The 13,923-nt window shown below is 44.2% G+C and overlaps 1 protein-coding gene across 14 annotated transcripts in view; it reads left to right on the forward strand.

Moving 5' to 3' along the window:
- LOC307161991 (myomegalin) overlaps window positions 1-13,923 on the forward strand; it is a 73,896-nt gene that overhangs the window by 17,988 nt on the left and 41,985 nt on the right. For all 14 annotated transcript variants that reach the window (XM_079877012.1, XM_079877013.1, XM_079877017.1 and 11 more), the window contains exons 8-15: window positions 50-187; window positions 285-464; window positions 2,204-2,392; window positions 4,996-5,184; window positions 7,504-7,543; window positions 7,633-7,721; window positions 9,187-9,255; window positions 9,340-9,446. In XM_079877012.1, the coding sequence (XP_079733138.1) occupies window positions 50-187; window positions 285-464; window positions 2,204-2,392; window positions 4,996-5,184; window positions 7,504-7,543; window positions 7,633-7,721; window positions 9,187-9,255; window positions 9,340-9,446 (1,001 nt within the window). The remainder of the gene's footprint in view (window positions 1-49; window positions 188-284; window positions 465-2,203; window positions 2,393-4,995; window positions 5,185-7,503; window positions 7,544-7,632; window positions 7,722-9,186; window positions 9,256-9,339; window positions 9,447-13,923) is intronic.

Below are 13,923 nucleotides of genomic sequence, written 5' to 3' on the forward strand. Positions count from 1 at the left end.
CGATCGATGGGAAGTTCTGCTGTAACGTGTATGTGTGTGTGTGTTTCAGCGCTCGATCGATGAGAAGTTCCTCTGTCTGGAGGAGAAGGACGCTGAAGTGCATCGACTGCAGCTGATGCTGCGCGACAAAGACCGAGACCTGGAGAGACTGCGCTGCGTCCTCAACAACACCAACGACACCGTCACGGTGTGTGTCATCATCAGCCATCACACGCACACTGCTGAGCTGTGATGAACTCTCTGAATGTGTATGTGTGTGTGTGTGTGTGTGTGTGTGTGTGCAGGGTCTGGATGCTCTGGTGCGCAGTAAAGAGCTGGAATTAGAGAGAACACTGGAAATGTGCCGAAAGCTGGAGTGGATGAAACAGCAGAGCGATGAGAAACACACACTCGCTGTTCGAGAAAGAGACGGCGTCATCCAGCGGCTGCAAACGGCTCTACACACACATAGCAAAGAGACCGAGGTAAACGCACTCGCTAGGCTTGAGTCAGATACAAACACATAATTACCACGGTATATTTACACACAGCACATCATTACCGTGGTACATTTACACACAGTACATCATTACCACGGTACATTTACACACCTCACATCATTACCACGGTACATTTACACACCTCACATCATTACCACGGTACATTTACACACAGCACATCATTACCACGGTACATTTACACACCTCACATCATTACCACGGTACATTTACACACAGCACATCATTACCGCGGTACATTTACACACAGCACATCATTACCGCGGTACATTTACACACAGCACATGATTACCACGGTACATTTACACACAGCACATCATTACCGCGGTACATTTACACACCTCACATCATTACCGCTGTATATTTACACACAGCACATGATTACCACGGTACATTTACACACAGCACATCATTACCACGGTACATTTACACACAGCACATCATTACCGCTGTATATTTACACACAGCACATCATTACCGCGGTACATTTACACACAGCACATCATTACCGCGGTACATTTACACACAGCACATCATTACCGCGGTACATTTACACACAGCACATCATTACCGCGGTATATTTACACACAGCACATGATTACCACGGTACATTTACACACAGCACATCATTACCGCGGTACATTTACACACAGCACATGATTACCACGGTACATTTACACACAGCACATCATTACCGCGGTACATTTACACACCTCACATCATTACCGCGGTACATTTACACACAGCACATGATTACCACGGTACATTTACACACAGCACATCATTACCACGGTACATTTACACACAGCACATCATTACCGCTGTATATTTACACACAGCACATCATTACCACGGTACATTTACACACAGCACATCATTACCGCGGTACATTTACACACAGCACATCATTACCGCGGTACATTTACACACAGCACATGATTACCACGGTACATTTACACACAGCACATTATTACCGCGGTACATTTACACACCTCACATCATTACCGCGGTACATTTACACACAGCACATGATTACCACGGTACATTTACACACAGCACATCATTACCACGGTACATTTACACACAGCACATCATTACCGCTGTATATTTACACACAGCACATCATTACCGCGGTACATTTACACACAGCACATCATTACCACGGTACATTTACACACCTCACATGATTACCACGGTACATTTACACACAGCACACCATTACCGCGGTACATTTACACACAGCACATCATTACCACGGTACATTTACACACAGCACACCCTTACCGTGGTACATTTACACACAGCACATCATTACCACGGTACATTTACACACAGCACATCATTACCACGGTACATTTACACACCTCACATGATTACCACGGTACATTTACACACAGCACACCATTACCGCTGTATATTTACACACAGCACATCATTACCGCGGTACATTTACACACAGCACATCATTACCACGGTACATTTACACACCTCACATGATTACCACGGTACATTTACACACAGCACATCATTACCGCTGTATATTTACACACAGCACATCATTACCGCGGTACATTTACACACAGCACATCATTACCACGGTACATTTACACACCTCACATCATTCATTACTGTGGTACATTTACACACAGCACAATCATTCAACAGGCATAACCTGCGGCAGCTGAGTGTCAGTCTGTGTGTTACAGGAGCTCCGGTCAGTGTTGTTGGGAAAGCTGTCGGCCACTGATGTCCTGCAGGAACTCCAGGCTCATCTCTCCACGAGTGAGCGTCTGTTTCAGGAAGTGATGTCAGAGCGCAGTCTCCAGCTGCAGGAACACCACACACACCTGACGGAGCTGCTCGACACCATCAGCTCCAGAGACCAGGAGATGAAGGTGCCCATGATCAGCAGTTATCATGCTCTGTCCTCTGTGCTCGTTTCTTCATGTCTCCCGTGTTCCCTCAGGATTTCCTCATGTTCTGTCTTGTGTGCTGGTCTCCTCATGTCTCCCTCAGGATTTCCTCATGTTCTGTCCTGTGTGCTGGTCTCCTCATGTCTCCCGTGTTCCCTCAGGATTTCCTCATGTTCTGTCCTGTGTGCTGGTCTCCTCATGTCTCCCGTGTTCCCTCAGGATTTCCTCATGTTCTGTCTTGTGTGCTGGTCTCCTCATGTCTCCCATGTTCCCTCAGGATTTCCTCATGTTCTGTCCTGTGTGCTGGTCTCCTCATGTCTCCCGTGTTCCCTCAGGATTTCCTCATGTTCTGTCTTGTGTGCTGGTCTCCTCATGTCTCCCGTGTTCCCTCAGGATTTCCTCATGTTCTGTCTTGTGTGCTGGTCTCCTCATGTCTCCCGTGTTCCCTCAGGATTTCCTCATGTTCTGTCCTGTGTGCTGGTCTCCTCATGTCTCCCGTGTTCCCTCAGGATTTCCTCATGTTCTGTCCTGTGTGCTGGTCTCCTCATGTCTCCCGTGTTCCCTCAGGATTTCCTCATGTTCTGTCCTGTGTGCTGGTCTCCTCATGTCTCCCTCAGGATTTCCTCATGTTCTGTCCTGTGTGCTGGTCTCCTCATGTCTCCCGTGTTCCCTCAGGATTTCCTCATGTTCTGTCTTGTGTGCTGGTCTCCTCATGTCTCCCGTGTTCCCTCAGGATTTCCTCATGTTCTGTCTTGTGTGCTGGTCTCCTCATGTCTCCCGTGTTCCCTCAGGATTTCCTCATGTTCTGTCCTGTGTGCTGGTCTCCTCATGTCTCCCGTGTTCCCTCAGGATTTCCTCATGTTCTGTCCTGTGTGCTGGTCTCCTCATGTCTCCCATGTTCCCTCAGGATTTCCTCATGTTCTGTCCTGTGTGCTGGTCTCCTCATGTCTCCCGTGTTCCCTCAGGATTTCCTCATGTTCTGTCCTGTGTGCTGGTCTCCTCATGTCTCCCGTGTTCCCTCAGGATTTCCTCATGTTCTGTCCTGTGTGCTGGTCTCCTCATGTCTCCCGTGTTCCCTCAGGATTTCCTCATGTTCTGTCCTGTGTGCTGGTCTCCTCATGTTTCCCGTGTTCCCTCAGGATTTCCTCATGTTCTGTCCTGTGTGCTGGTCTCCTCATGTTTCCCATGTTCCCTCAGGATTTCCTCATGTTCTGTCCTGTGTGCTGGTCTCCTCATGTCTCCCGTGTTCCCTCAGGATTTCCTCATGTTCTGTCCTGTGTGCTGGTCTCCTCATGTTTCCCGTGTTCCCTCAGGATTTCCTCATGTTCTGTCATGTGTGCTGGTCTCCTCATGTTTCCCATGTTCCCTCAGGATTTCCTCATGTTCTGTCCTGTGTGCTGGTCTCCTCATGTTTCCCATGTTCCCTCAGGATTTCCTCATGTTTGTCCTCTGTGCTGGTCTCCTGATGTTTCCCGTGTTCCCTCAGGATTTCCTCATGTTCTGTCCTGTGTGCTGGTCTCCTCATGTTTCCCATGTTCCCTCAGGATTTCCTCATGTTTGTCCTCTGTGCTGGTCTCCTGATGTTTCCCGTGTTCCCTCAGGATTTCCTCATGTTTGTCCTCTGTGCTGGTCTCCTGATGTTTCCCGTGTTCCCTCAGGATTTCCTCATGTTCTGTCCTCTGTGCTGGTTTCTTCATGTCTCCCGTGTTCCCTCAGGATTTCCTCATGTTCTGTCCTCTGTGCTGGTCTCCTCATGTCTCCCGTGTTCCCTCAGGATTTCCTCATGTTCTGTCCTGTGTGCTGGTCTCCTCATGTCTCCCGTGTTCCCTCAGGATTTCCTCATGTTCTGTCTTGTGTGCTGGTCTCCTCATGTCTCCCGTGTTCCCTCAGGATTTCCTCATGTTCTGTCCTGTGTGCTGGTCTCCTCATGTCTCCCGTGTTCCCTCAGGATTTCCTCATGTTCTGTCCTGTGTGCTGGTCTCCTCATGTCTCCCGTGTTCCCTCAGGATTTCCTCATGTTCTGTCTTGTGTGCTGGTCTCCTCATGTCTCCCGTGTTCCCTCTGGATTTCCTCATGTTCTGTCCTGTGTGCTGGTCTCCTCATGTCTCCCGTGTTCCCTCAGGATTTCCTCATGTTCTGTCCTGTGTGCTGGTCTCCTCATGTCTCCCGTGTTCCCTCTGGATTTCCTCATGTTCTGTCCTGTGTGCTGGTCTCCTCATGTCTCCCGTGTTCCCTCAGGATTTCCTCATGTTCTGTCCTGTGTGCTGGTCTCCTCATGTCTCCCGTGTTCCCTCAGGATTTCCTCATGTTCTGTCTTGTGTGCTGGTCTCCTCATGTTTCCCGTGTTCCCTCAGGATTTCCTCATGTTCTGTCTTGTGTGCTGGTCTCCTCATGTCTCCCATGTTCCCTCAGGATTTCCTCATGTTTGTCCTCTGTGCTGGTCTCCTCATGTTTCCCGTGTTCCCTCAGGATTTCCTCATGTTCTGTCCTGTGTGCTGGTCTCCTCATGTTTCCCGTGTTCCCTCAGGATTTCCTCATGTTCTGTCCTGTGTGCTGGTCTCCTCATGTTTCCCGTGTTCCCTCAGGATTACGGGGAGAGGTTGGGACGGGTGATATCCGAGCGATCTGCTCAGTTGCAGGAGTTGCGTCGGCAGCTGTCGTCACGGGAACAGGAGCTGCACGATGTGAACCGGGAGAGAGAGAGAGATGTTCCTGCGGTCCGAGAACTGAAGAGACTCCAGAACGTCCTCAAGGAGAAAGACTCCTTCATACAGGTCAGAGAAAACATATTTACACAAGCTGCTCTTTACTGTGTTCATCACTGTAATGATTATTTAAGTCATTATTTGTTCATGTCATGAGCCTTTTGGGCTAAATTTGTTTTAAGTGATTTTGAAATTTAATGCCCTAAAACAGACTTAATTTTTACAATTCATTTATCGAGCTTCATCAGATTCACACACTTCTGCTGTTATAGTGTTTTTATTCCTTACTAAAGTGATTATTTTCTAATAATTGTATTACCACGGTAATGATGTGCTGTGTGTAAGTCTTCCAATGGTAATGATGTGTTGTGTGTAAATGTACCGTGGTAATGATGTGTTGTGTGTAAATGTACCGTGGTAATGATGTGTTTTGTGTGAATGTACCGTGGTAATGATGTGGTGTGTGTAAATGTACTATGGTAATGATGTGGTGTGTGTAAATCTACCATGGTAATGATGTGTTGTGTGTGAATGTACCGTTAATGTACCACGGTAAAGATGTGCTGTGTGTAAATGTACCGCGGTAATGATGTGCTGTGTGTAAATGTACCGTGGTAATGATGTGTTGTGTGTAAATGTACCGTGGTAATGATGTGGTGTGTGTAAATGTACTATGGTAATGATGTGGTGTGTGTAAATCTACCATGGTAATGATGTGTTGTGTGTGAATGTACCGTTAATGTACCACGGTAAAGATGTGCTGTGTGTAAGTCTAACATGGTAATGATGTGCTGTGTGTAAATGTACCGTGGTAATGATGTGTTATGTGTAAATCTACCAGGGTAATGATGTGTTGTGTGTAAATGTACCGTGGTAATGATGTGTTGTGTGTAAATGTACCGTGGTAATGATGTGAGGTGTGTAAATGTACCGCGGTAATGATGTGAGGTGTGTAAATGTACCGCGGTAATGATGTGCTGTGTGTAAATGTACCGTGGTAATGATGTGTTGTGTGTAAATGTACCGTGGTAATGATGTGGTGTGTGTAAATGTACTATGGTAATGATGTGGTGTGTGTAAATCTACCATGGTAATGATGTGTTGTGTGTGAATGTACCATTAATGTACCACGGTAAAGATGTGCTGTGTGTAAGTCTAACATGGTAATGATGTGCTGTGTGTAAATGTACCGTGGTAATGATGTGCTGTGTGTAAATGTACCGTGGTAATGATGTGTTATGTGTAAATCTACCAGGGTAATGATGTGTTGTGTGTAAATGTACCGTGGTAATGATGTGTTGTGTGTAAATGTACCGTGGTAATGATGTGTTGTGTGTAAATGTACCGTGGTAATGATGTGCTGTGTGTAAATGTACCGTGGTAATGATGTGTTGTGTGTAAATGTACCGTGGTAATGATGTGTTGTGTGTAAATGTACCGTGGTAATGATGTGTTATGTGTAAATCTACCAGGGTAATGATGTGTTATGTGTAAATGTACCGTGGTAATGATGTGTTGTGTGTAAATGTACCGTGGTAATGATGTGTTGTGTGTAAATGTACCGTGGTAATGATGTGTTGTGTGTAAATGTACCGTTAATGTACCACGGTAAAGATGTGCTGTGTGTAAGTCTAACATGGTAATGATGTGTTGTGTGTAAATGCACCGCGTTAATGATGTGTTGTGTGTAAATGTACCGTGGGAATGATGTGTTATGTGTAAATCTACCAGGGTAATGATGTGTTGTGTGTAAATGTACCGTGGTAATGATGTGTTGTGTGTAAATGTACCGTGGTAATGATGTGTTGTGTGTAAATGTACCGTGGTAATGATGTGTTGTGTGTAAATGTACCGTGGTAATGATGTGTTGTGTGTAAATGTACCGTGGTAATGATGTGTTGTGTGTAAATGTACTGTTAATGTACCGTTAATGTACCACGGTAAAGATGTGCTGTGTGTAAGTCTACCATGGTAATGATGTGTTGTGTGTAAATGTACCGTGGTAATGATGTGTTGTGTGTAAATGTACCGTGGTAATGATGTGTTGTGTGTGAATGTACCGTTAATGTACCACGGTAAAGATGTGCTGTGTGTAAGTCTACCATGGTAATAGTGTGTTGTGTGTAAATGTAACGCGGTAATGATGTGCTGTGTGTAAATCTACCAGGGTAATGATGTGTTATGTGTAAATGTACCACGGTAATGATGTGTTGTGTGTGAATGTACCGTTAATGTACCACGGTAAAGATGTGCTGTGTGTAAGTCTAACATGGTAATGATGTGTTGTGTGTAAATGCACCGCGTTAATGATGTGCTGTGTGTAAATGTACCATGGTAATTATGTGCTGTGTGTAAATGTACTGTGGTAACGATGTGTTGTGTATGCAGGAGTTACTGCAGGGTCAGAGCTCCACAGCAGCAGAACTGGGTGAGTGCCACCGCTGTACAGTCAACATTTGATCAATTAAAATGATTCTCTTCATTCTGAGTGTGTGTGTGTGTGTTTACGTTGAGCAGCTGTGTGTACGAGCAGCTCAGGCGATCTAGAGATTCAAGCGGTCAGAGATGAGCTACAGCTGACCCTCAGAAAACAAAGAGAGACTGAGGTAAAACACACATCAAATCATGTCATTTTTATTTGTATATCACTTTTCACAATCCATGTCCTAAACTTTGGAAATGCCAATGTGTTCATTGAATAAATTAGAAAGGTTATTTGAATACTTATTACCATGGTAATGATGTGCCAGGAGCTATATCTATTTCACAATCTATTTTGTTACAAGAATTCACATAAGGTCCCAAGAATATGCTTTTTTTGTTTGTTTTCTAGAAATATGATAGATAATGGGTGGATTCAGATAATAGGTGGATTAATGTATGTGGGATGAAAGTGGTTTAGATGGCCAAGCCACATAATGTCAGAATAAAGGCTATAATGGCTGAATACAAACAAAAGAATAACGATAAAAGAATAATGAAGATTCATTGAGTGAGAATAATAGAACATGAATTGAGCAGTTCTCGTCGCCAGGCAGATAACAGACTGCAAATGGGTGTTTAAAGGTCAATAAAATATTTGATTGGCATCTTATCACCCTTCTCTAAAAACTCACAACATGATCTTAGAAAATGTTTAATAAAATGTATAGTTTTAGAGATATCATCCTCAGATCTGAAATGAAGCATGACCACACTTGTGGCTTCCGTTTAAGTGGTTATAAGTTCTTATACTACATTCACATAACATTTTTATACATTTTAAAATTATATTCTTAATATTTTTATTTTAGTTTTTTTATGTTTGAGCTTATATATCTCTATATTAATAGCAGCCTGAGTAGGCTAATTCTTGAACTATAAACTGTCGTGTTGGCTTTCTAAATATATGTTGATTATGTGTCTACTCAGAATGACTTATGAGCAGCAACCTTTTTTATTTTGGGTTTATCATCTATACCCCGCTTGCCAAAATAGGGGGTGTGGGGTAAAGGGTTAATACAGTAAATGTTTTGAAATAATTGCCTAATATTAACTCTGCTTTGGGGCTGCAGACTCACCCAAACCACCCAGACTCAGAAGTAATACTGAAATATTGTATGAATTATTCTCAGATTGAGCTCACTAGCTGAAATAAACACTATGGGGGTATGGTAGTGGTTATCAAGCAGGGGGCAATAAAACAAAAACAATACAAAAAAAGCTTTAAAATAAGCTAAAACAACCAAACATCAAGGCAGTTCTAGACCTAGAAAATCATTTAAACACCATGGATGTTCTTATACATTTAATTAATATACATTTGTCTAATTATATGAAATTATAAAATATTAGTAAAAATCCTTTTCCAGTAAATCATGAACAACTGGAAAAGTCACAGAGCCTTCAAATATTGTTGTGGACAATGGAGGGGTTTGGAGTCAAAATGGTTGATAAAAAACTGACCTAATTGTTTCTCTGTCCTTTTGTGTGTGTGTGTGTGTGTGTGTGTGTGTGTGTGTGTGTGTGTGTGTGTGTGTGTGTGTGTGTGTTTGTGTGTGTGTGTGTGTGTGTGTGTTTGTGTGTGTGTAGCGGGAGCTGTCAGAGTTGCGCTCTCTTCTGGCTGCGAGGCATCATGACACATTGAGCTCTGATCAGCAGGTAAGATCATGAATTACCATCCTGTACTTGAGTGCGAGTAGTATATGTGTGTGTGTACTCATGTTGTGTGTGTGTGTGTGTCAGTGTGTCCTGCAGCAGCTTGTGTCGGAGCAGCAGGCGCTGAATGAAGCTCTGAGAGCCGAGAAGAGTCTTTATCAGTCGCTCAGAGGTGTCCAGAGTCCAGCAGACAGGTCAGAACACAAGCACATATCCATAATATCAGTGTGTGTGTGTGTGTGTGTGTCCATGACATTGTTGATATCCATCACTCATGATGTTGATTTGTCTGTGTATGAATGTGTTGTTGAAATTGTGCCGTTGAAAATGTTGACAGAATATTGATTTCTACCTGAACTCCTCCTTTAAGACCTGAAGCTGTGAATGTTCACAGTGAATGTTCTGTTGTAACCTGTGTGTGGTTGGAGTGAAGGTTCTGTTGTAACCTGTGTGTGGTTGAAGTGAAGGTTCTGTTGTAACCTGTGTGTGTTAGAAGTGAAGGTTCTGTTGTAATCTGTGTGTGGTTGGAGAGAAGGTTCTGTTGTAATCTGTGTGTGGTTGGAGAGAAGTTTCTGTTGTAACCTGTGTGTGGTTGGAGTGAAGGTTCTGTTGTAACCTGTGTGTGGTTGGAGTGAAGGTTCTGTTGTAACCTGTGTGTGGTTGGAGAGAAGGTTCTGTTGTAACCTGTGTGTGGTTGGAGAGAAGTTTCTGTTGTAACCTGTGTGTGGTTGGAGTGAAGGTTCTGTTGTAACCTGTGTGTGGTTGGAGAGAAGGTTCTGTTGTAACCTTTGTGTGGTTGGAGAGAAGTTTCTGTTGTAACCTGTGTGTGGTTGGAGTGAAGGTTCTGTTGTAACCTGTGTGTGGTTGGAGAGAAGGTTCTGTTGTAACCTTTGTGTGGTTGGAGTGAAGGTTCTGTTGTAACCTGTGTGTGTTTGAAGTGAAGGTTCTGTTGTAACCTGTGTGTGTTTGAAATGAAGGTTCTGTTGTAAGCTGTGTGTGGTTGGAGAGAAGGTTCTGTTGTAACCTGTGTGTGGTTGGAGTGAAGGTTCTGTTGTAGCCTGTGTGTGGTTGGAGTGAAGGTTCTGTTGTAGCCTGTGTGTGGTTGGAGTGAAGGTTCTGTTGTAGCCTGTGTGTGGTTGGAGTGAAGGTTCTGTTGTAACCTGTGTGTGGTTGGAGTGAAGGTTCTGTTGTAACCTGTGTGTGGTTGAAGTGAAGGTTCTGTTGTAACCTGTGTGTGGTTGGAGAGAAGGTACTGTTGTAACCTGTGTGTGGTTGAAGTGAAGGTTCTGTTGTAACCTGTGTGTGGTTGAAGTGAAGGTTCTGTTGTAACCTGTGTGTGGTTGGAGAGAAGGTTCTGTTGTAACCTGTGTGTGGTTGGAGAGAAGGTTCTGTTGTAACCTGTGTGTGTTAGAAGTGAAGGTTCTGTTGTAACCTGTGTGTGGTTGAAGTGAAGGTTCTGTTGTAACCTGTGTGTGGTTGGAGTGAAGGTTCTGTTGTAGCCTGTGTGTGGTTGGAGAGAAGGTTCTGTTGTAACCTGTGTGTGGTTGAAGTGAAGGTTCTGTTGTAACCTGTGTGTGGTTGAAGTGAAGGTTCTGTTGTAACCTGTGTGTGGTTGAAGTGAAGGTTCTGTTGTAACCTGTGTGTGGTTGGAGAGAAGGTTCTGTTGTAGCCTGTGTGTGGTTGGAGAGAAGGTTCTGTTGTAACCTGTGTGTGGTTGAAGTGAAGGTTCTGTTGTAACCTGTGTGTGGTTGGAGAGAAGGTTCTGTTGTAACCTGTGTGTGGTTGAAGTGAAGGTTCTGTTGTAACCTGTGTGTGGTTGAAGTGAAGGTTCTGTTGTAACCTGTGTGTGGTTGAAGTGAAGGTTCTGTTGTAACCTGTGTGTGGTTGGAGAGAAGGTTCTGTTGTAACCTGTGTGTGGTTGGAGAGAAGGTTCTGTTGTAACCTGTGTGTGTTAGAAGTGAAGGTTCTGTTGTAACCTGTGTGTGGTTGAAGTGAAGGTTCTGTTGTAACCTGTGTGTGGTTGGAGTGAAGGTTCTGTTGTAGCCTGTGTGTGGTTGGAGAGAAGGTTCTGTTGTAACCTGTGTGTGGTTGAAGTGAAGGTTCTGTTGTAACCTGTGTGTGGTTGAAGTGAAGGTTCTGTTGTAGCCTGTGTGTGGTTGGAGAGAAGGTTCTGTTGTAACCTGTGTGTGGTTGAAGTGAAGGTTCTGTTGTAACCTGTGTGTGGTTGAAGTGAAGGTTCTGTTGTAACCTGTGTGTGGTTGAAGTGAAGGTTCTGTTGTAACCTGTGTGTGGTTGGAGAGAAGGTTCTGTTGTAACCTGTGTGTGGTTGGAGAGAAGGTTCTGTTGTAACCTGTGTGTGTTAGAAGTGAAGGTTCTGTTGTAACCTGTGTGTGGTTGAAGTGAAGGTTCTGTTGTAACCTGTGTGTGGTTGGAGTGAAGGTTCTGTTGTAAGCTGTGTGTGGTTGAAGTGAAGGATCTGTTGTAACCTGTGTGTGGTTGAAGTGAATGTTCTGTTGTAACCTGTGTGTGTTTGAAGTGAAGGTTCTGTTGTAACCTGTGTGTGGTTGAAGTGAAGGTTCTGTTGTAACCTGTGTGTGGTTGGAGAGAAGGTTCTGTTGTAACCTGTGTGTGGTTGGAGAGAAGGTTCTGTTGTAACCTGTGTGTGTTTGGAGTGAAGGTTCTGTTGTAACCTGTGTGTGTTAGAAGTGAAGGTTCTGTTGTAACCTGTGTGTGGTTGAAGTGAAGGTTCTGTTGTAACCTGTGTGTGGTTGGAGTGAAGGTTCTGTTGTAAGCTGTGTGTGGTTGAAGTGAAGGATCTGTTGTAACCTGTGTGTGGTTGAAGTGAATGTTCTGTTGTAACCTGTGTGTGTTTGGAGTGAAGGTTCTGTTGTAACCTGTGTGTGTTAGAAGTGAAGGTTCTGTTGTAACCTGTGTGTGGTTGAAGTGAAGTGTGGTTGAAGTGAATGTTCTGTTGTAAACCTGTGTGTGGTTGGAGTTGAAGGTTCTGTTGTAACCTGTGTGTGGTTGGAGTGAAGGTTCTGTTGTAACCTGTGTGTGTTTGGAGTGAAGGTTCTGTTGTAACCTGTGTGTGTTAGAAGTGAAGGTTCTGTTGTAAGCTGTGTGTGGTTGAAGTGAAGGATCTGTTGTAACCTGTGTGTGTTTGAAGTGAAGGTTCTGTTGTAACCTGTGTGTGTTTGGAGTGAAGGTTCTGTTGTAACCTGTGTGTGTTAGAAGTGAAGGTTCTGTTGTAACCTGTGTGTGGTTGAAGTGAAGGTTCTGTTGTAGCCTGTGTGTGGTTGGAGTGAAGGTTCTGTTGTAACCTGTGTGTGGTTGGAGTGAAGGTTCTGTTGTAAGCTGTGTGTGGTTGAAGTGAAGGTTCTGTTGTAACCTGTGTGTGGTTGAAGTGAAGGTTCTGTTGTAACCTGTGTGTGGTTGAAGTGAAGGTTCTGTTGTAACCTGTGTGTGGTTGGAGTGAAGGTTCTGTTGTAAGCTGTGTGTGGTTGAAGTGAAGGTTCTGTTGTAACCTGTGTGTGGTTGAAGTGAAGGTTCTGTTGTAACCTGTGTGTGGTTGGAGTTGAAGGTTCTGTTGTAACCTGTGTGTGGTTGAAGTGAAGGTTCTGTTGTAACCTGTGTGTGGTTGGAGTGAAGGTTCTGTTGTAAGCTGTGTGTGGTTGAAGTGAAGGTTCTGTTGTAACCTGTGTGTGGTTGAAGTGAAGGTTCTGTTGTAACCTGTGTGTGTTTGAAGTGAAGGTTCTGTTGTAACCTGTGTGTGGTTGGAGGGAAGGTTCTGTTGTAACCTGTGTGTGGTTGAAGTGAATGTTCTGTTGTAACCTGTGTGTGTTTGAAGTGAAGGTTCTGTTGTAACCTGTGTGTGGTTGAAGTGAAGGTTCTGTTGTAACCTGTGTGTGTTTGGAGTGAAGGTTCTGTTGTAACCTGTGTGTGTTAGAACTGAAGGTTCTGTTGTAACCTGTGTGTGGTTGAAGTGAAGGTTCTGTTGTAACCTGTGTGTGGTTGGAGTGAAGGTTCTGTTGTAACCTGTGTGTGGTTGAAGTGAAGTGTGGTTGAAGTGAAGGTTCTGTTGTAAACCTGTGTGTGGTTGGAGTTGAAGGTTCTGTTGTAACCTGTGTGTGGTTGAAGTGAAGGTTCTGTTGTAACCTGTGTGTGTTTGGAGTGAAGGTTCTGTTGTAACCTGTGTGTGGTTGGAGTGAAGGTTCTGTTGTAAGCTGTGTGTGGTTGAAGTGAAGGTTCTGTTGTAACCTGTGTGTGGTTGAAGTGAATGTTCTGTTGTAACCTGTGTGTGTTTGAAGTGAAGGTTCTGTTGTAACCTGTGTGTGGTTGAAGTGAAGGTTCTGTTGTAACCTGTGTGTGTTTGAAGTGAAGGTTCTGTTGTAACCTGTGTGTGGTTGGAGGGAAGGTTCTGTTGTAACCTGTGTGTGGTTGAAGTGAATGTTCTGTTGTAACCTGTGTGTGTTTGAAGTGAAGGTTCTGTTGTAACCTGTGTGTGTTTGGAGTGAAGGTTCTGTTGTAACCTGTGTGTGTTAGAAGTGAAGGTTCTGTTGTAACCTGTGTGTGGTTGAAGTGAAGGTTCTGTTGTAACCTGTGTGTGGTTGGAGTGAAGGTTCTGTTGTAACCTGTGTGTGGTTGAAGTGAAGTGTGGTTGAAGTGAAGGTT

The sequence above is a fragment of the Squalius cephalus genome (assembly GCF_949319135.1).
Source record: "Squalius cephalus genome assembly, chromosome: 7".
Classification (NCBI taxonomy): Eukaryota; Metazoa; Chordata; class Actinopteri; order Cypriniformes; family Leuciscidae; genus Squalius; species Squalius cephalus.